This window comes from Vespula pensylvanica, chromosome 1 (assembly GCF_014466175.1).
Source record: "Vespula pensylvanica isolate Volc-1 chromosome 1, ASM1446617v1, whole genome shotgun sequence".
NCBI lineage: Eukaryota > Metazoa > Arthropoda > Insecta > Hymenoptera > Vespidae > Vespula > Vespula pensylvanica.
In genome coordinates, this window is record NC_057685.1 from 13,018,631 (window position 1) to 13,041,080 (window position 22,450).

The 22,450-nt window shown below is 33.5% G+C and overlaps 2 protein-coding genes across 7 annotated transcripts; one reads left to right on the plus strand and one right to left on the minus strand.

The window, feature by feature from the left end:
- The first annotated feature begins 890 nt into the window (after nt 1-890).
- Nucleotides 891-21,076, plus strand: LOC122637336. Of its 5 annotated transcripts, none has more exons than XM_043829422.1 (7): nt 891-1,595; nt 1,824-2,054; nt 10,758-10,901; nt 12,186-12,326; nt 12,491-12,605; nt 12,673-12,899; nt 15,342-21,076. In XM_043829422.1, the coding sequence occupies exons 2-7, from the start codon at nt 1,859-1,861 to the stop codon at nt 15,503-15,505; spliced, it is 987 nt and encodes a 328-aa protein (XP_043685357.1). In that variant the 5' UTR covers nt 891-1,595; nt 1,824-1,858; the 3' UTR covers nt 15,506-21,076. The 5 variants fall into 5 exon arrangements, with proteins under 5 accessions (XP_043685357.1, XP_043685347.1, XP_043685338.1 ...); XM_043829412.1 differs by having other exon boundaries at nt 892-1,595; nt 1,805-2,054; XM_043829403.1 differs by having other exon boundaries at nt 894-2,054.
- On the minus strand, nt 21,019-22,433 carry LOC122637357 (zinc finger protein 830). 2 transcript variants are annotated; one of them, XM_043829450.1, is made up of 4 exons: nt 22,299-22,433; nt 21,679-22,174; nt 21,445-21,614; nt 21,019-21,373 (listed from the first exon to the last, which is right to left on the minus strand). In XM_043829450.1, the coding sequence occupies exons 1-4, from the start codon at nt 22,400-22,402 to the stop codon at nt 21,232-21,234; spliced, it is 912 nt and encodes a 303-aa protein (XP_043685385.1). In that variant the 5' UTR covers nt 22,403-22,433; the 3' UTR covers nt 21,019-21,231. The 2 variants fall into 2 exon arrangements, with proteins under 2 accessions (XP_043685385.1, XP_043685391.1); XM_043829456.1 differs by having other exon boundaries at nt 21,679-22,166; nt 22,251-22,355.
- Between the last annotated feature and the right edge of the window lie 17 nt (nt 22,434-22,450).

Consider the following 22,450-nt stretch of genomic DNA (forward strand, 5'->3'; position numbering starts at 1 on the left):
TGAAGTGGATTGGCGACATGAACTTATTGTTAGTTGCTCGTCGAAAAGGGTTTCGCTGTTCGGTTCCAGTTAATGGAAGGATCGAGGAGGTTGCGTATTGCGTAAGATCTCAGCGGCAAGTAAAAGTGTGTCCTACTTCAGATAAGGAGAAAAAGAGAGAGAGAGAGAGAGAGAGAGAGAGAGAGGAGAGAGAGAGAATCATGACGTTAAAAACTAGTCGCTCCTTCTACGCAGCAACGAATTCCCAAAAGAGTTTCCTCGTTTTCGTAATACGAACACAACATTCTTCTGCTCGATTTAGATCGCTACGACGAGTCACGACATTTTTCCACAGACACTGCAATCGATCGTTAGGGAGATCGATGTTCAGCAATACCTTTAACTGTAGATAATTCATTTCCTTTTTCACGATGCACCTCGAATTTTGTATAGATAATGTATTCATACACGAAATAAGAGCTAACGATCGGGAGCACGTTTTGTCTATGCATGAGAACATCAATTATCACAATACTAGAAATAATAAGGTAGAAGATAAATTTTCGACGAGTGCCAAAAGAGAATAAGAACGAACGGCCAAGGTTTCAGACAAGCTGTAAGCTCGCGCATGCACAAGAAAGAAAAAAAGTAAGAAAAAAGAGAGAGATAGAAGGAGTAGATCGATTTTAAAGAAATTTTGGTCCAATGAGATCGGTCGTATCTTGTCTATAAACGATCGTTGTCCGAGAAATGAGTCAGAGAATCGATGGAAAAGTTAGAGGCCAGTGGTAGTTTAGAAAAACTCGAAGAAGAGGAGACGAAGGTCGGTAGTGGTAAGTTCGTGAGGAGAGGGGAGATATAGCAAAAGCAGCAGCAACGCCATATCAGCTCGTCGCAGCGAACAACGAAAAGCAATCGAGTCGGTGTTGTATTGCGCAGGACACCGGCGTCCCGGCGTCCCGGCGTCGCGACGTCCACCCCTTCGGCGTCAGTGGTAGTGATGGTGGTGGCAGGTCGTTGCATGCGCCTTACTCGGTCACACACTGACACTCACATCGTCTAGTCGCGTTACTCAAGCATACAGCAGTAGCGCACACACGTGAGACCTTCTGGCGGGTTGTCGTTGAATCTTCGACCAGCAAAGAAGAGGAAGAAGAGAAAGAATCAGCTATCTTTGTCACATTCTCCGGACATTTTTCTTTCTTTCTCTCTCCCTGTCATTCTGTTTGTACCCGTTGGCGTGATTCAAAGGGACGAAAAAAAAAAAGAAGAAAGAAGAAAGCGAAAAAAGGCGAATGTGTAAGAGGAAGAAGAAAGAAAGGGTTGATCGGTGAGAAGGAGGGTGAGTGAGAAGAAGGGTAGAAGGGAGGGAAGAAAACGTAACGGAGGGAGAAAAGGTAGCACAAACGGCAAGTGGGGATAGGATTTTCGTTCGGAGCAGTGTCAGTCGGCTCTCGCGGCGTCAGTCAGAAAGAATGCGCATGATCGATTGCACGCGTTCTGATCGGTCGGAGATGTGATACCGGAAGTAGATACGGCGGTCTTAACCTGCGTCGCGTGCAGGTGCGGCCGCGGGTGCGTATAACGAAAGGCGCGTAGGAAGCAGGTGCGAGGGTGTAAGTACCACAGGGTTTGAGAGAAAGAAAAAAAAGAGAGAAAGAACGAGCGAGTGTGTGTGAGAGAGAAAGAACGAGTGTGTGTGCGGGTGTGTGTGCGTGTGCGTGTGTGTGTGTGTGAGCGTGTTCGTGTGTGTGCATATATATACATATATATATATGAGAGAAAGAAAGAGAGAAAGAGAGAGAGTAAAGAGTACTGCGTGAAGTATCACCGTTGAAGGGTAGAGAGAAAAAGAGGGTGGCAAAGGAGGGGGAAAGAGATGACAATACGTTCGAGCGTTGGTAAACCGTCGTCGCCAAGTGAAACGGCGACGATGTCGATCTTCTCTCCGTCTTACGTCAGGATGTGGAATTTAAATATGCATTTGATCTGCGCCATCGCCTTCTGCTTCTTAATTGCCCTCGACCGGCCGGTCTTTGGCCAACCGGATCCACCTGAATCGACCACCATCGAAGGTGAGTTCATAGTTTCAGATTCGTTCATTGACTACCTTTTCATTTTTTGACTACTTATTTTCATTCACTTCTTTTTATCATCGTTAATTTTTATTATGCCAGTCTGTTGTCAATCGCTCCTGAAACACCGAAGTTCATGAGGGAAGTTTTATTTTGAAACGTTATTTATGTAATTTGTCCCATAGATTAGGTTCATTTTCTCAATGTACGTTTGTTCGTATCAGCTACATATGTATTTTGCGACATTTCACTATGTTTTCAATCAACATTTCCTTCGTAAGTTGCGGAGGAAGAAAATGTGTTATCATCTTATATCATAAACATCGTTTGTTCTTCTCTTTATTCTATATCTTCTTGTTCTTTTATTTGACTTTTCTAGTATTCGCGATTTGAAAAATTCACGAGAATCAACATGAAGAAGCTTTTAACTGATAACCCCAAACCTACGTAATTTTCTGAGAAGATATATGGTACATTACGATATTGTATCTAATCCTTCTTCAATTTACGATAGCTTCGTTTAATCACATTGAAAGAGACACGATTTTACTCGTTCGTAGGATGAAATAAATTATCTCGTGTAACATTCGTACGTTCGCATGACACGCAGCAGCGAATAAACTCAGTAGGTTTTTTTTTGATTGATTTGCGTGTGAAAGCGACGTATGTGCACCAAAACGGGGTCGTGCTTCTCTTCTACCTGTAGCGACTTTATATTTTCGTGCGTGTAAATAGTAACAGAGAGAGAGAGAGAGAGAGAAAAAGAGAGAGAAAGTAACTTTCGATCCTTTGATATACACTTTTGTTCTCTTTATTCTTACGATAAATCAAATTTCTTTTTCTCTTTTTTCCTCTTTTTCTTTTTGTTTTTTAATAATGGAAGGATTAAATTGATTACATCGAAACGTATATACGAGTATATTTCAAATGTATATACCTTCACGAATTATTCTTTAGATATAAAATTTATTCGTTTGTTATTCTTTGTAAATCACAAAGCTTTACGTCCATTAAACGATGAAATGTATTCCGAGTGGGCTTCACTAAGGATTACTTTAAATAACGGAAAGCTATTCGTTAAAATTTACTTTGATTTCGTGCTCTTCGTGAAAGTTTGTCTTCGTTAGTGATCGCTTAACTGAACGTCCATTTATAGGAATAGATATACGCAGTGAGCTCTTTTAAACGATATATATTTCGTTTGTACGCGTAATTCTCTAAGAATGATATTTTGTATTATTTTATCGTACTACTTCGATATCGACAGTGGCCTCGTGCCAAGTCGACACTAAACAAAACTCCTATAGAATATAGCTTGAGTAGGTACATACATACGTCGAAACAAGAGCAGCAGGTAGGAGAATTCTATCCAACGACATAACTTTGTTTCGAAGGCCATAAATGAATAAGTAGTGAATTGTGGCTCGAATATATATCGCAAATTTCTTTTAGGAATTACAATTTAAATTACGCATTACAAGCTCTTATAAAAGAGAAATCTTGCAATCGTTGTAATTTTATTATATACTTGGAAATCTCTTTCGAAAAAGCGTGTTAAAGTGCAATTTTCTTGTAACTCAAAAATAAAAATGTATGTAGATGTTCGTCGATAATTCGTCATAATTTTTTTTTTTTTTTTTATAACATAGAGAACACTGCCTTTGATAAATCTCGGGTTAGGATTTGATCTTGAAATATTCCTAATGAGTCGTAGTCGTCGTTAAAATCTTTTATTTACCTTCTTGAGATTCCTTTGAAGAGGTAAACTGAAAAGCACGTAACCAAAGAGACCGCTTATTAGTCGACAGAGACGATACGATGGAAACGAAGCTTTCGAGAGAATTAGCTAATTAAATTATTTTGCTTTGTGCTAACGATCTTGATTTCTCGAGATGATACAAATGTAGTTTGTTTATCGGTCCAATGAGTCAACATATTATTTTTTTCTTATCATTTTTTTTCCAACCTGTTTAACGCTGTCACGAGTATGTTTTTATGACTCACTCGAAACATCGCGATATGTGCCACGAATTTTCTCTGAATCAAATTACATCTATGTAACTTTCGTAATGTTCGTGCGTGTTTGGGATTACCTTGGCGAGGACCGTCGACTTCGTTTCGTGTCTCTACAGTCGGATGATCGATAAAAGAAATATTGTATTATGAACTCGTGTACGGTGTTCGTGCTTGTAAATTTCTTCTACAACGTAAATATGGAATAACCCTGCTGATCAGATAGTTCTATCGATTTTTTGTACATACATTTTTTTACGTGAAAGATCTTTTTCCTTAATTATCGATCGATTTCACATCGAAAAATATTTTTCTTCGTATTTTTATATTATTTCTCGATTCTCCATTTAATTCTTTTATCATTAGCGATAAATTTTATTGAATGGTATATATATGTCAATATTAAACAAACATACGTTGAATATATAGAACAAAAGAAATATTTTAATTAACGGTAGATATACGTTTCAGAAAATTACACAGACTCTGCCTCGTTTTTTATCAAATGATACATGATAATCAGAACACAACCTAAGGCAAAATAAATATCATGCATTCATCTTTTTGTTGAATCGTAGGCATCTCGTTACACGTGGAAATATAATACGAGCAAACACTTTGATTATTTTGATTGAGAATGAAAAAGAAATTTGAAGATCGAGTATCAGTATCTACTTATCAAGACGACAGAAAACATTTTATTAAAAATATCCTTTAATCGACAAAGTCTCGTAAAAAGTTAAAATAATGCATCGATCGTTATTTAAACAAAATATTTATATATACTTTCTCGTTATACGTACAACGCGCGAATATTTTTGTCGTACGCTATGTTTTTTAACCCGGCAGTATTAATCGTTGATCGTATGCATTCGAGTCTACATAATTAATTTCCAATAATATATTATAAGCGAGGAAAAAAAAAGTTAAACATATTATAAGGACGATTAAATGCGAAAGAGGTTATCGAAGTCTCTCTGTCTTCTTTTGCTCAACTTTTTATCATGAATAAGTACTGAATAACGCTGGTAGACTAAGAACTTTGCTCTACTTTTAAAGAAGTCATTGGTGACAATATTCTATTCACGTTTCATCTGTTAGCGGCTTTATGGGACTAATCCGGAAAAAAGTTTATGTTTATTGACATTTTTAATCTTTATTTGTTATACTTTTTGTTATTTTTTTTTCTTTTTTATGTAACTTTCTTTTTGAAAAAAATTTTATCTACCCGTTGCTTATTTTCATTTGAATAAAACAATTTCATTCTGCGCCAAGCAAACGTATTATTTTGTTTCTTCATTGTGTTTCTTTTTCAGTGTCTTCTTTTGTTCTCGTAATGAGAAAGTAGGGGGTGAACGAACGGTCGATGTGCATTCAACATAACGTTACTGCAGTCTGCACTGCAGATGCACGTGTGCCTAACTTTTTCTAAAGTGTGCAAGTGATTCAAACCCGAGGAAATGTTTTTCTACTTTTCGTTTCAAAATTTTTCTCTTCGAAAAAAACATAAATTTTTATATATTCGTTCGTGAACGCAATAACTGTTCAGAATAAGCGCAATTAAATTTCTGGTTTATGAAAAACGTTATTATACTTTTTTGTGGTAAGGTTAAACGTGAGTTTTAATTAAAATGTACTTTCCGATGTAATTAAATTAACGATTTCCAATTTCCGATTTGTTAAATTTTATGTATTCTACAAAATATGAAGCCACTGATGGAACAATATAAAAGAAGTTCGTTAACTTTTAGTATTCCAAATTATGATTTATCGTCAAACGAACATATTTATATATCTACCGCGACGTAGTATTTTTTTAGATAAAATCTCAAATTTAACTATGTCGATTTGTGTATATACCGGATAAAAAAATTTCTATATTAGTATTTTGATGTTTTTTCCATTCGGATTAATTTTATTTTGATTATTAAAGAAAATGAATTCCGATTTATTTCAATTTACAAGTAAAATATCAATATTCAGCGAACAAACGAAACGAGAGGACTTTATCTCATCGAAAAGTACACGACTATCTGTTGCTTAAAATTGTCAATAGGCCAATCGTTTTAAAGTAGAAATATTCGATATTAAAGCTCTTGTATCTCAACGATTTAACATTATTCCTCGGATTATACGTGCAAACTATATCGCAGTAGGATTAATTTTTTGTATAGGCTATCTATTGTATAGTTCGAAAAATATCGCCACAGTTCGTCTGGAAATGAAAGGAAACATAACGTAGGTCGTTACAGTACATACATCGTTGGCAGTATTTTATGACGTGACGTGCGATGGTACTTTGCGAAAAAAGGGCTCTCTCGAGAAAGAAAATATTTGCGCTGTCATCGTCCGTTGGTGATGCTCAATGCATATAGGCCTCATACAGAGCTCCGAGAACTTCATTCAAAAAGGTACTTCCGTCAGTGGGATATGCATACGATCAGTAAAAATACGCCCTCATTCTTCGTCAAAATAAGACGAACAAATTTCAAGATATTTTATCTTGAATCTAATTTAATTTAGAAATAGAAATTTCGATTATATTGTATCCTATAAATTTCGTAATATTAGTTATAAGATCGTTAAACGACGCGTTGAGGTTGAATTCCGCAAACACTGCTAATTTGGCTCGTATCGTCGTCGTTCACCTTTAATTAGAATCTACTCGTGTGCAAGGCTGTAACCCGTAGAAACTCAAACGATCCAAACGATTCTCATATTACAGTTAAGATATATATATATATATATATATATATATATATATATATATATACACTTTTTTATGATGAAACAATTACTCTGCCTTATTTACGTTCGAGTGTAGACTATTAAATATCGACGAAAAATGCTTTCCTTTTCTCTTTATAAATCCGAGAAATTACTTTTTCATGCTACGTTATTTATCGAGCAACTAATCTGTACTTCGAACCAAATATTCCCCTTACATTTATAGATATTATATACACATTTAAACGTAGATAGATACCTATATACTTTTATATGTACCATTAAAGAATATCTGTGTCAACGAGGATAGTACTGGCCATTTTGAAAAACAAAGATTTAACGATATGATAAAAAAGAAAAAAAAAGAAACAAGGAGAAAGGAAAGAGAGAGAGAGAGAGAGAGAGAGAGAGAGAGAGAGAGAGAGAGAATGAAAAAGGGAGAAAAAGGGTGGTAGTGTTGTAATCGGGGAACGGTTGCGTGCCGTGAAACCGGCAATTTCTTGCGATAGCTCGTGGTTGCACGCAATTTTCTAGCAGTCAAGCGTACTTTTTATCATTACCGTTATTATGCGTCCTTCTCATATGTATCGACAGGGTGACTGAGTGCACTAGTTTTGCGTTCGTAGGGAGAAATCGTGAAGAAAAATCGATCGATTAATTACTCTACCTATCTATCGTTGCTTCTATTCAGTTTGAAAGAACTACCGTCGGAACGAATGACACTTTGAGTAAATAGTACGTTTTTAACGTTCACCTTTTTCATTAGTTTATAAATAATATTTCCTCAATGATCGAAACAACGAGCTAGGTCGTTCTCGTCATTTCTACGAAGTTTAATTACGTTAAAACCCGGATTGTGGATTTCGGTTTCATTGAGCCGTTAAATGCCATTCCTACAAAGGCATCTAACACATAGCGCTCTATTGGTACGTGCCAACTCTGAGAAAACGGGCATTCGATGCTCCTTTTCATTTGAATACTTTTGCTCTCCGAGGAGTCATAACTTGCACTCAAGACGTCGCTAGCAGAAACGTTATGGCCACAAAGGTCTTTAATTTCACGATTCACTCGTTTCGATGAATATCGTTCTAGAAAGAAAACGAGACCGTTACGAAACTAGTAATATTCGATGGACGGGATGACTGCTTAAAAGCTCGAATGGAAACACGAAATTAATCGTTTTCCATAAAATGAATACTAGCGGAGAGAACATTATCCAATGAAAATACGAATTCAAAAGCAAATAATTAATGAATTTGAACAGTGTTGTTAGCAGGAAGATTAATGAAATGCGCCAATAACAAAGATATCGTCAAAAAAATGTCGAGCGTTTAATGAAGATTAGTGGGACTAACATCGGCTAGTTTTTCGCGTGTTAGTAAACTATAAAGCTATCAGGCTTTATATATCTGTCTCGTTATCACGTAATCTACAAATATCCATGTACGATCGCTTAATACTCTTTCCTCATGCGGTGTACTCTCTCTTGATTGGGGACATTGATTTTGAACGGACTGTGAAAAGAAAGAACATATTTCATAATTCATTCTTTTCCTTTCGCAAAATTCAAAGTTTCGCGCGAAAGTCATGATATCAATTAATTTAATTGAGTCCAATATCGTGTAATAATCTAATATCGTTAGATGTGAAAGATAAATGATACGAAAAGCTTGAGGTTTTATTAATTACTTAAACATATCAGCAAACAGTCCGATCGATTTTTATATAAGTCTATCGCGAAAAAAAAAGAGAATTTGTCCGAAAAATAAACATTGAGTTAAAATAAACAAATGAATCCACGTGCGTGTGTACGCACAAAGCTTTCAAGCTCGCGTTCATTCAAAACATTTTCGAAAGTGAGCTTTCCACACTGCGGCAGAAACAGAAACGACTCATGCTACCGAGATCACTGGCAAATTGCCATGCCGAAATGACCCACTTTTAACGCCTAGTAGTAGATTGACCCGCGCACGTCGCCATTTTTTACTTCCACTCACGGAATCTACGTTCACGACGACTATCTACAATGTTCTCTTTCTTTCTTCGAGTAGAACTAACAAAGGCTCACTAATCAACGGAACAATTATGCACAATTCTTCCTAATCGTTCCTTAAGCGATACTTTTATGCGAAACATTGTAACTACTTTGAACTTCCCGAATACTATACTATCGTTCATTTTCACTCGAATAAATCGAGTAAATGCCAGAAAATTTATCAATTCAGAACGTAGTTAAGATTTTTAACGCTAAATTTATGAATCTATTTTTACATTAACATGCAATTTTTTTCGCTATAACATTAATTCGTGTTATGTTATATCGACATGTATAGCTACATAGAAATTATTTATGAGTTTGATAATTTTAAGTATCAAATCTAATATCTTTCAAATTTAAATAAATAAATTCAATATTAATTGATTCAAAATTTTAATTATTAACATTTATCGACATAATTTTTTTCACGAATTTCTAATTAATTTCACAATAATGCGCGAACTGCGACTATCGATTTTCTCCGAGACCTTAGCTCGTGTGCACACGGAAGTTGGCCTTACCTGAGTCATGTACGAGAAGACGAGATTCATGTTCAACTACCATTCGAGTACAACTCTTATGCAATTCGCATTAAAAGCGATACAATTAGTGCCGCTCTTGTTACATTTACGATTAACTTTGCTGATATATATAAATCATTCAAAGATCGTTTATTTAAAAATTCAGAGAATATCTACGTATGTCGTAAAACATTAAATCGTTGACAGGAAATGTCCTCTTTAATTTCGTCCTAGATATATTCCCTCTTTTGATCGTGACTACTGCTTTTATTTTGAGATAAAAAGGTTAAATAATTGTAAAATCGCGTGATATCTTAAATATCAAAAGGCAAATTCGTCGTCGTCGTAGGATAGAAAATTTGTGTGCCAATCTTGTGTTCATTATTTTGAAATCAAACTTTTCTTTATTTCCAAAGAATAAAAAAGCCAGGTTGGTGGGTAAAAATGAGAGTCAAGTGAGGTTTGCGCTCGAGTCTTCTTCGGTAAAAAAAGATTCTAGAAGTAGGACATCCTGAAACTGAAAGCCGAGCACGATGTAAATAAAGTCGTAGGTCGATAGCTTCGTCGGCTAAGGTTGACCCTTCGACAAAACCTTATGGATTAATAATTTGGACCTTTCGTTAATTTATCTATTCGTCTAAAGCTCTATTTCACCGTTCAAAGAAACGATCATCACTGAACAAAGTTGCAACGTAAGGATATTTATAATAAGTTATTTTTAAATCGACTAACGTGTTAAAAGACAGCCGATTATCGAGCACCAATTTATGAAAAATGCAATATTCTCATATAGTGTTAAAATAGTCGTCCTAGGATGCAAATAAAGTAGAAATATTTCCATTAAAAAATTATGTCTTTCTCTCTCTCTCTCTCTATCTATTTATCTATCTATTTATCTATCTGTCGATCTTTCTTTCTTGAAAATTTCCGGCGTTTAAAACGATATATATGCCATTATTATTCATATTAAAATAAAAGAAAAATTTCATATCTTTTCTTTGATTACATTGATTTAAATGCAGATTTTCTAAAACACATTTACCTCTCAGAGTTAGTAGGATTCCTTCTCAGATTCGTTTTACACTGTTAATGATTCGCTGAGATGAGAAAGTAAGTAAATATCTGTCGAAATCACAAGAAAGAGAGTCCTTACCATTTCGAATCAGAATGCGATCGTATTCGAGCAGATGTCTATTATGCAGCGGGAATGCGACAATCAAGTAGGATCATTTTGCCTTGCAAAGGATTGCTTTCTTAGCTCTGTTAAGCGTGACGTTACTGCATTTATTATTATTAAATCAGCTGATTTTACTCTACTTCTTAACGAGAATGTATGTATTATATTTCATCGCACTTAAATTATATCAACGAACATTACATTAACATTTTCTTATTTTTGTTTAGATCGAGGTAACAAGAAATTTGGCGACAGTTGTGAAGCTGACCGCGACTGTGGCTTCGATGGATCTTATTGTGAAACGAAGAAGAATATATGTACCTGTAAAGAAGAATTTAAAGTCACGAATCATATTGACAAATGTGGACACCGTAAGTTAGTATATGTTTAACCGTGTCAGTAGAGAAAAACTCTTTTGATAGATACCTTCGATTATGCGCTTCACAAATTTGCAAATATCGATTGGATATTATTTTTGTTGATTGAAATTCTTCAATTTTTCATAATCGCATAAATATGTAAGAGTTTCAGGTTGTTTTAAAAAATCAAAGAGATGTTATAAGCTTTGTCTCTCTCTCTCTCTCTCTCTCTCTCTCTCTCTCTCGCTCTCTCTCTCGCTCTCTCTTCCTCTTTGTCCTCTATCCTTCTATATGCACTAATTACAACATGTGCATCCAATATCTCGAGAATAGATGAACCAAATATAATCTCTCCATCAGAGACACAGCGCATTACCGATTACCTTACCCAATCTCGGTGCCAGTAGGGCATCGAAGTAGTGGATGATAATTGACCGTTGTATCATGAGGATCTCGAGACAATGCCACTCTTTTGTTTGTTCGAAGTAGACGAGTACCTTAAAAAAGAAAAGGGAGGATACATAGTATATAGAGACGTCAGCGACCTCGATAATGTACGTCGCATTTCTTGCTCGTCGTCGGCTTCTCTTTCGAATGAAAAGATTTTTATTCCGAACGAAAAAAGATCTCTTTATCTCGCTTGTAAAAATTTACAAATATATCGAATAATTTATCAAATCTGTCATAAAGTGTTATCTTCGATTCAATGATTTTTCGATTTAATGAAGAGAAGTTTTCTTAATAATGTTTAATTAACAAAATTTTATTCTGCCAGCTTGGAAAAATTATTTCAAAATAATAAATATGTATGATATATATGTATACATACATATGTACATATATATATATTTATATATATATACGCACACACGTGCGCGCGTAACTAAATATAGTTGGAAAAGTCATTTCAAAGTAATAAATATATATGATATATATATATACACACACACATATATATATACGTGTACGTAGCTAAATATATGTTATTTTGAAAAATTTTTCGATGTTAAATCGTCAATATCGATGTGAAATCCATACCTATATATATTTCCAGATATTGAAATATTAAACTTTAAAAATAATTACCTCGCTGAACGACCTATACATCTGTGGCGAATCAAATGTTTTTAGATTAAAAATTTAACAATGAGAAAAAGTTTGTATAAGTATTAGCTTCCATCGTGATTCTTTGATATTCTTTTTCTACAAGGACAAAGATAACCTTCATAAATAATAGAAACTATCCGTCGTTCGTAGGAAAAGAAAAAAGAGAAATCTAACGAAAATATTTTTCAGCGGCGAACGTTAACGAAAGCTGCTTCTTTCACGAACAATGCGAGGCACGAGTCAGCCAAACAGAGTGCAGGGACAGTCGATGCATTTGCATCTTCGAGAAGATTCCGGTGACACAGCCCAACGGTGTCATAGTTTGCATTGGTAAGGGTAAAAACGATGACTCTTCTTTAAAATGAGAAAAAGGAGCTCTTGATTGGAATCATACTGGCATGTGTGACATGTCGTTTGCGTGAAGTTATTCAAAGAATATATTTAATGAAGTACATTAGAGAACATTAATTAAATAAATTCTTTGATGTTTTTAGCCGAGAACAAAGAACCACCCAGTTTGCAATATGTGGACCCAGCGATGATCGGAGTTCTCGTTGGCATGGCATTGATGTTCATCATTATATGCGTCGTCCTTAGACTTTTCAGCAAGTAAGTTGAAGATGATAAAACTTTGGGAAAAGTTTACTATGATTTTGTCCTACTTGGATCGTTTCAGAGCACGTTGGCGAGAGAATCGAACGATTTTCAACACTCCTAATGCACGATTGATGAACGTATCCTTGTTAAGGGACAACAAACTTCTACATACCCAGGAACGTCGTGGTTCTAGGGCAAGTGTACGCGTACCATCGAGGCAACCCTCGATGGTCTCCTTGCGTGCACATTCGCCAAACGCCTCGCAAGGTGCGAAACACTCTCAGCACTCTCAGCACAGAGTGAGCCGTACGGGTTTTTATTCATTCACTTACTAAGCAAGCAACTTGTTATTCAAGTCCCGTTTCAAATAGAACAGACGACTCTTCTATCTATCCTAATATACATATATACGCGTATATACTGTGACCTCTCGAAACGAGCACGATCGAATAGATTTTTATTTCTCGACATATAAACGGAGTTGAATTTACCCTATAAAAATAATGGCCTCTTGCTTTGAAGTCTACCATTATCTTTCGAGATATATTTTCTGAAAACGAGATCAATACATTTTTTCCCTATCTCTTCTACCTACATTCTCTTTATATTACCCCGTATATATAACTTTCGAAATATCGAAATTTAGATAGCAAAACGTAATCTCTTTGCCGAGAAAAGGTTAGATGATATCCAAGATTATTTAGTGTTTTTTAGGGTCAGTGTTTAAAAACTGTGGGAAAAGGAAATTTTCGGAATTACGTGTAAACGTATAGGTACTCTTTTTGATTAATGTTCGTGAAAGATTTTTTGTTTTAGAATAAACACAACGATAAGAATAAAGGAACGTAGCATTTGTCTGAACGAGTATAAATGGAAGTCGAGGACCAATATCTTTTCGTGCTTTCGTCCCAGACAAAGACGTCGAACGTATCGATTTTGATTGGTCACCTCGTATGTATATATAAAAACTGAAAACTATACACATACTTGTACACACACACTATATATATATATTACATCTATATATTATATATATTATATATATATGTGTATATATATATGTATATAGTACATATACATACATAGAGAGATATCTGATTATCTATATATCTGTTTTGCCTGTCTCTATGTAGAAGAGTTCTTGCCACGATCTTTAAAGAGTATCTTCTCGCGTTACTCGCATGTATAAGCGCCTGCCAAGATGAAAAGCTGTTTGCCAAGTAAAGATTTGTCTCTCGAGTTTGTGAGATAATCTTAAGATGTATCATAATTTGTCGATCAACGGATGACACTATGCTAAACAGCTATTATGTTTTTTCTCTTCGTTTCATCCGACAAAGTTCTCCTCATTTTCAATCTTTTGTAAAAAATATTCTTAGAAAAAATCTTCTTTAATCTAATCTTTAAAAAAAGAGCATATATAATATATGAATATATATATATATATTATATATACACATTTAATTTAAAACTTTGGCAAGATTTTACCAAGAAAAGCTATTTGAGAATTCTGTTTACTCTCGTATCGGCTATTTTGAATTATAACACCGGATACAAGATCATAATACGTTAAATTACATATAATATTGTTAATAATATTGATATTCATTATTAAGATCGTAGACGTATACTATACATATGTATAAATGAACGTATGTATATATCTTTAGTGTTATTTTAGACGAAGATATTTCATTTGATCTAATGATTCAATTTCTCGATTAGAGTTGCTTGCTACAGTAAACCAACAAATATGTTTGCATCTATTTTTCCAATCATCAAAATCACTTTTTCTTTTCTTATCATCATAATTTCTTATTATCATAATACGATCATCATCTTTAGCTAAATTTTCTATAAATTATTTAGAGGGAATAAGAAGAAGTATAGATCAATTAAGCTCTTCTTTTTCTCACTGCTTTTAGAAATAGAATAGTAAATAGTATAAGATGTTAAACATTTTTGTCAACGATACTGCAATAGTCAAACAATGCATGAGAATTCGATTCGCGCAATTAAAAACTAATCGTTGTTCAATGGCAGTTGACAGTAGATGCTGTTAGTAATCTTTCGCAAATTTTAATTAAGGTATTATCATTATTATTAAATTATTTTACCGTAGTTAATAGTTTTTGTACTGTATATTCAATATCATAGAACTTCGCGACTTATTTAGCAATGTAACAATTCGTTTCTATTCTATTGGAAATATTAGTTTAGTGTTAACGCGTTAAATCGAATGTTCTCTTTCTCGATTATATCCGATCTATAAAATACAGTAGTAAAATTTATTCGAATGAATCTTTACATACTTCTGTCCTATAAGATATTTCATATTTATGAGAGGTAATAAATGGAAGCTTGTCAAATCTGATAAAAGAAGCTGAAGATTCGTTCGAATACTTTTCCAAATGTCACATCTCATGGAATGTTTCGAAGATACGATACGATGAAATGCTGTGATAAACACCTTTACAAAATAGTTTAATTTGAACAACGAATATATACAAATCGAAATCGTTTTCTTCGAAACAATCTATGAAAAGACATGCATGTGTTCTATATAAAAGAAAAGAAATATGTAAAAAAAAAAAAAAAGAAAAGAAAAAAGAAAAGCAAGTAAGTACATAAGCATTGACTAATACATCTCTTCCGCGCAGGTATTCGTGCTTAAAAGCTATTTTGGCTTTTCGTGCTGTCGCAAGAAAGCACGTGATACTTTAGCAAGAAAAAAATCTCTGTCACCAGGGTCACGTACAGGATCACGACGTGGTAGCCGTGGTAGCAGTGGCAACTCATCGGCCGTATCAACCAAATCAAACAACAAATCTCCACCAAATAATCCTCAAAACAACGTGACGGATCCGGTCTTGGAAAACGTCACCGTTGAGATTCTCGAACCCAAAACGTAGATCAAATCGATCGTCCTAATCCGCTTCTCTCGCTTGATCTACCGGATTACATAGATCTTCATCGCGATAACTTTTTTTTTTTTTCATAGCGACTATATAGTAAGATCATTTTCTTACCTTTTTCTATCGCGAAGAAAACTTTAATCCGATTGTTCTAACGACTCGTCCAGGAGGCCACACTAAACTAATCATGGCAATCATTTCTTCTTCGAACTGGAAAAGAAAAAAGAAAAAGAAACAAAAAAAAAGAGAGAAAGAGAGAGCGAGTGAGGGTTAATAAAATTATCAAGATTTCTGTCGCTCACGCGTTTCTTCAAAGTTTCGAAAAAGCGATGAAATTTCGCACTTATCTGCTCGATGGAAGATTATATAGAGATTATCCGAAGAATTCGATCGAGCGTCCCTTATTTCGCATTTTATACTTTTTAATGAAAATGATTATATAAATATCAAGCTATATTTACGTACGAATTTGTGCGTAAATGAATTAAAATATCGAGAAAAAAAAAGATAGGAGAAATAATCGCGTATCATTTTCACGTAAGAACAAAAATGATTTATTAAAATTTATTAAAAAAAAAAAATAAAAAAAGGAAAAAAAAACTGTTGAACGATTCGTCGGACGATCTCTGTGTTCCATCGTACTTCATTCGATATTCGTACATGGTAATTTTTGCGTCTATACCAAAGCAAAGTTTTACTTGTGAAATCTCCATCCAATGTGTGCGTTAATGATTAAAGGATGATTAATGACGATCAGGCGTGATTGTGTGAGAGATAATATCGAATAAAAAATATGAGGAATGATTTAGATCCTATCTTCGTGAATAGAGCAAAAAAATACAGAAAAAAAAACAAAGAAAGATCGAATGAAATATATTTTACATCGAATTCAATATCACAACTCGACTGGTGTCGCGAAGCCAATACGAAAGGGACCAGACGAAAGTGTTTGATTCAAGATTCTGGAAATATAAATATCGAAATAATTCAAAGCATTATCACATCGTAAGCACTGCAATTAGCACAACGTACGATTTCCGATACTGTTAATCTTGTCCACGACTTAATCGTATTGAAATATACGAATATTCGAATGACGTTAAGAGAAGAATAAAAAGAGGTCTAACTATAGAAGAACAAATAAAACTATTCTTGTAGTGTATCGCCCGAACTATAAGTACAGTAGAATCTTCACTTTGAAAAATTTTCAATAAAATCAATTTACAATTGGATCATGACTTTCTATCATATACTAGTCTCGAATATTCGTTTCATTCTGATACCGAAAACCCTAATTCAATCGTACGATCAGTAGAACGTAATAAATTATATATATGAATCGATTTAGATTAAAAAAAAATATTATATATACGCGTAGGCTTCTATATTTCGAGGTGAAGATTTTCGAGGATATTTTCCAAATAGAAATCATCTTGATAATATTATTATAGAAATGAAAACGCAGCCGACCGTATACCAGCCAACAATTTGATAAGTTTCATGTAAAAAGAGAAAGGAAAAAAATAGAAAAATTATCCATAGGACGAGAAATATACATATATTTACGTAGATATGTATCGAGATTCTCGTTATTAAATAGTCGAAAATGAAACATCATCTAGTGAGATTTAAAAAAAAAGGTCGCGAATAATTCAAACGATTGCCTCGAAACACGCCTAGATAGAACGACCAATGGTATATCACAACTTTATATATATACATATATATATATATATATATCTTATCTATCCCTTTAATTCGCACAAGGAAGTCTTTAAGAATAAAGGATGCTTGCAAGAATCATATTAAGACATGAAAATTATATTTCGAATTTCTTAATGACTTATAAGAATATCGTTAAATAAATAAAAGAAAGAAAAAAAAGGACTCCAGTACGATTGTATCTGAGCAATTTAGTGCCTGCGTCTCGCGTATATATTAATGCATTATTATAAATGAAACGAAAAAATAAATTCATATATATACATATATACGTTATATGTATACATACAAATATATATATATATATATCAATATACAGTGTATATTCATAACACATACACACACATACACACACAAATATAGACGCGAACCAACGTAAAAGAAAAAAAAGAACAAACGATATATGAATCGTGTAAGTGCGCGTTTAATTGTGTGTGCAATTTTAACAAAGCTTAAGAAATTAGTACTATTCGTAGACTGTTTTTCTGAAAAATGCTCATGATTCATGTGCAACATATATTGTCACATTGTTCTTCGTTCTCTCTTGTTACTATTATTATTATCATTATTATTCTTGTCATCATTATTATGACACGATTATTGCCAATCGCATGGAGTGATAACTCGCTTAGATTTTCTAGTCCCGCACCTGTGAAGTCTCTAATAATATTCTAGTATCTACTTTCGCATAACTTTGACTAGATTTTAAGACTCTTCTGCGCAAAGCGCTCGTAAATTATTTACATATAGAGAAAAAGATTATAAAGAAGAAAACGAAAGAAAATAAAACTCAAAGGGAGGGGAACAGTGAGTGTGTGTATATGTGTGTATGAAAGAGAGAAAGAAAGAGATTAGAACGAACGGAAAAAAGAATGAATCACAAAAAGAAAAAAAGGGAGAGAAAGAAAGAGTGTGTGTGTCGCATATGCGCAAATCTACGCTTCGTCTGACATTCTTAAAATTAAGCTAAATAAATCGCTAAAAAAAGAATCGGTTGAATCCCGAAACGAAATTGGGGGAAGGTTTCGATTTCAGGATTTGATCGGATTATTTCGCGATATTAATAGTCCATCGTGTAAAACACATATACATATATATAATATAATACATTTTACGCAGATATGTTACGCTATATATATATATATATATATATATATATATATATATATATGAACACCTATAAATAAACGCATAAAACGTTGAATATACTTTTGCTATGCGACGTGTCTCGAAGGATTCATCGATTCGAATAAGGTCAATGATATCCTTTGGTTCTTCTCAAGCCGTAGAAAGATTTAACGAATAAAAAGTACGAAGCTTAGGGAGCGTTTGAAATAGCTATTTATTAGAGCGTAACCGATCGATCGCAAAGAATAAAATGAACCAAAAGAAAGAAAAAAAGAAAAAAAAGAAAAAAAAATAGATACAGAAGAAGAAGAGGAAGAAAAAAAAGAAGAAGAAAATGTCGAAGAAGTGTACTTAAGTATCCATTTATCCGCGTACACTGTCTTTGAATAATTCGTCATATATTGTAAGATTAATAAGTGCGTCGCGTTTATTCAAAATACGATTTACGCGTAATTTCTTTCAGCCTTTAAAGAGAGGAAGATGGTATAAGAAAAATATAGGACGCGTGTGCAGGAGTGCCTCCTCTATTTCTTACTCAAAGACACTCGCTCACTTTTGTAAAAAAAATTCTATTTTAAGCGATCTTTCAAAAATTCATCGCGTATTCTACAATCGCTTCTCTGCAAGTGCCATTTCGTTGAACTATGAACACCCGAAAGACGATAAAATTATTCGCTGGTGTAAAACATTCGATAATCGTATAAGTATACTTCGCTCGGCTCGTTTCTACGCTTCAATGTAAAATCTTACGTCTTATGATCTTCGACGCCGGTCATCGTCAATGCGTCTAATAATACTGTAGAGATCTATTTGTGTGTAATGTGAATCGACGGATAAGGATCAATCGATGATTATCTCAATATCCAATCCGAAATATCCAATCTCTCGTCTCCCTCGTCATCTTGAATACTTTGAAATTTGATGCTAGCCATTCTGTCTTCTTCCTTCCAGATTTGGAATTTTTTAGAAAATTAAATCGATTACATCGATCGTGAAACATCGCAAATATCGACGAAATATAAAAGTTTTACTTGTGCGAAACCTTAAAAACATCTTCTAATAATTATTTCGTCGTCTTTTACAAAGTTCCACGACGAGAGATTCCGCGATATATCCACGTGCGGTTTATATAAACATAATCAATTTTCAATAATCGTACGTATCTCGATAAAGTCGTAAATATTCCATAAAGTTTTGGTCTTTCTCGATCGAAGAGCGCCGGTGGTGCAAATATGGGGAAGTGTTTGGACCACTTTGACGCCATCTTCGATAAGATCGATCGACTTATTCCCCGGATAATTCAAAAATATCGAAATCATTTCGAGTACCGTTTACAATCGATTGTACCTGTGACAAATCATTTCTTTTTATATTACGAGAGATAATAATATATCGACCTTTACTTTGTCATAATGAAAGATTTGTAAGAAAGTTTAAGGGGAAATCGCTGTACGATTTAACATCCTTCTCGATGACAACGATTATGCGACGTGTCACCGTAAAATCAAAATTAGGATGATACGCTTGAAAGCGAAACAGCAACAGACGATAGATTAATACGATAGCTTAATAATCGATAATCTATATGCAATTATACAGTATTTAAGAAACGTTTTCCGTTTCTTCAGTAGGATCCGACAGTCGTATTTTAAGATAGCACGAGAATCGAATGAAGACGATATAAATGTCTAGCAAATCGGTATCTTTCACCGAGGACATTTTTTCACGATCCTAATCTATTTTTCTCCTTAATTCGTCACATAATGCACTTATCACAAAAATATATTCCTAATATCGTAATGATCAATTTCTCACTTTATTGTATCGTGTATGAGATAAGTGAAAGATATACTCGTTTTGTCTTACATTCAATAATACAAAGATATGTATATGAAATGATTGCTTACTTTCAGAAATGGCTATACAAAAATGTATAACATTTTTGTGAGCAATAATATATTATTCTCTCTATAATCACTTTTGCTTACTTTCTTCTTCATCGTTTCGAAGATCGATAAGTCACGTTCATATATTTTATCACCGATATATTCGTATATATAGATATACGCCGACGCAACCCATAATGTATAATTGTGATCTGACATAAACTTATATACATGTGGCAGGGTTGATGAAAAAAATACTATAATGCATTTCAATAACGTTCACACATACGTAAAATACATTGATCGAACGTAGGCCGCTTTTACTCGTATGATAATTTATGATTAAGTAAGTTACTATTAAGATCTATTACGCGTTACATCTAAGCCTCTAAGAAAGTAAGGACGGTTTCTTAAATGATCAGTGAAAGTAAAAAAGAAAAAAATAAGATCGAAATCATATTGTAAAAGCATAGACAGTTGTTAAACTAAGGAACGTTTAACGTTTTAGAGAAATAGAGTTTAGAAACTCAATGTGGATAGGTGCGGGTAAAATTTATGCGAATCCCCCTTCTTTTCCAAAACTTTAAATATTTTATAAAATATCACATGTAACGAAAGTAAATATCGTTACGATATGATCTGTAAACATACTATATATATACATATTATATATATACTATGTACTTTAATAGCGGCTTAGCGTACCTTGTAATCTTTATATTACATATTTCATTTAATATAGCTTATAACAAATAATATATAACGTATACCAAATGTATTTGAAACTTAATTATATTCTGAATTCATTTTAATAAAATCTTAATACACTGTATACATTTTGTTAATTTAAGATTTCCAATTTTGTGACAATAGTTCATATTTTAACATCTTTCTTCATTCCAAATAGTAGTAGCAATTGAAGAAATATAAAAACATAACTTTTATAATAACTTATTAATGTAAGTATACGAATTTCAAAGGTATATTTTATTTATAAGAATTTTTTGCTCTCCAATCTAAAAACTCGTCAAACTCAGCTTCGTCACCGCTAGACGTATCACCCTCTATATTGTCCTGTTTTCTGTCTGTAGCTTGGACTTGTTCCTTTCGTTTCACAAAATCCATTACCCTGTTAAATAAATTTTATGTAAAAATAATAAAAGGAAAAAATATTATTTTCAATGTATTCGATATTCTTACCGTGACCAATATCGTATTTGTTCTTCTATCTCATCTATTTGCCTCTCTGTCGTTGCTTCTTCTTGATCATCAGCTATGATTTGTGCAGATTGAGCTGTTTCCTCCTTGATTTCTTTTTTAAATTTTTCCCATTCCTCCTCAATTGGATCTTTGTATTCGACATTACGTACCTAAAAAAAAAAAAGGAAAATATAAAGATATTCTTTATAAAAATCATACTTTTTGAAACTTTACTTTAGCATCCAAAATTGGATCATCAAAAAATCCTTCTGGCAAGGCTGCTTGATTTATATCTTTTACTTTCTCCTTTTCTTTCTCTATATCATTTTCTACATCTGTATGTATCCTATTTTCTGCGTCATCTGTTGCCTCGAGAGAACTTTTTGATTCTTGTGTTGTTATAGGATTGATTGGTATAGAAGTGACGCACGACTGCTTAGAGGAATTATCAAAAAAATCTGCTGGTAAATTTGATTGTGCAGATGATTTAGAAGGATTCTTGAGTATACCCTTTATTTTCTTATTTGTAGTATTTTCCTCTGATGGAGAACTAGGCCTCTTAAATGTGGATGGTACAATAGTTGAAAGTCGTTCAATTTCTAACTTTGTTTTCTTTGCTAATATTACATTTTCTTTATGCGTTTTGGAATTGATATGAACGACCCAAACTGTTTCATTGCGTATGATAGACTTACAGAGAATACACATTAATTGTCCGGCATCTGTATATGTGTTTACCATGGTTAAGGACATTAATAGAAAATTCTGTTTTTATATAAACAGAATAAAATATATTAGCAACTAACCTAATCTTAATTTATCTTTAATCCTAACTTAAGTAATGAAAAGGATATTTTGCTAAAGGTGATTCTATCTTCTTCACTATTTCTAATTTTTTCTTATGTTCACTCATAGCCTTTCTTAAATCTTCTTGAGTTAATTTTCTTTTGATCGACATTTTAATAATTTTTCAACACTACGTAACACTGATTAGAATTGTTGAAAT

Coding starts and splice junctions, on each gene's coding strand:
- LOC122637336 (XM_043829422.1), top strand. CDS start 1,859: ATGACAATACGTTCGAGCGTTGGTAAACCGTCGTCGCCAAGTGAAACG. Junction 12,327..12,490: donor CGGTGTCATAGTTTGCATTG/GTAAGGGTAAAA, acceptor TGATGTTTTTAG/CCGAGAACAAAGAACCACCC. Junction 12,606..12,672: donor GTCCTTAGACTTTTCAGCAA/GTAAGTTGAAGA, acceptor GGATCGTTTCAG/AGCACGTTGGCGAGAGAATC.
- LOC122637357 (XM_043829450.1), bottom strand. CDS start 22,402: ATGTCGATCAAAAGAAAATTAACTCAAGAAGATTTAAGAAAGGCTATG. Junction 21,615..21,678: donor ATCCAATTTTGGATGCTAAA/GTAAAGTTTCAA, acceptor TTTTTTTTTTAG/GTACGTAATGTCGAATACAA. Junction 21,374..21,444: donor CAAATACGATATTGGTCACG/GTAAGAATATCG, acceptor TTTATTTAACAG/GGTAATGGATTTTGTGAAAC.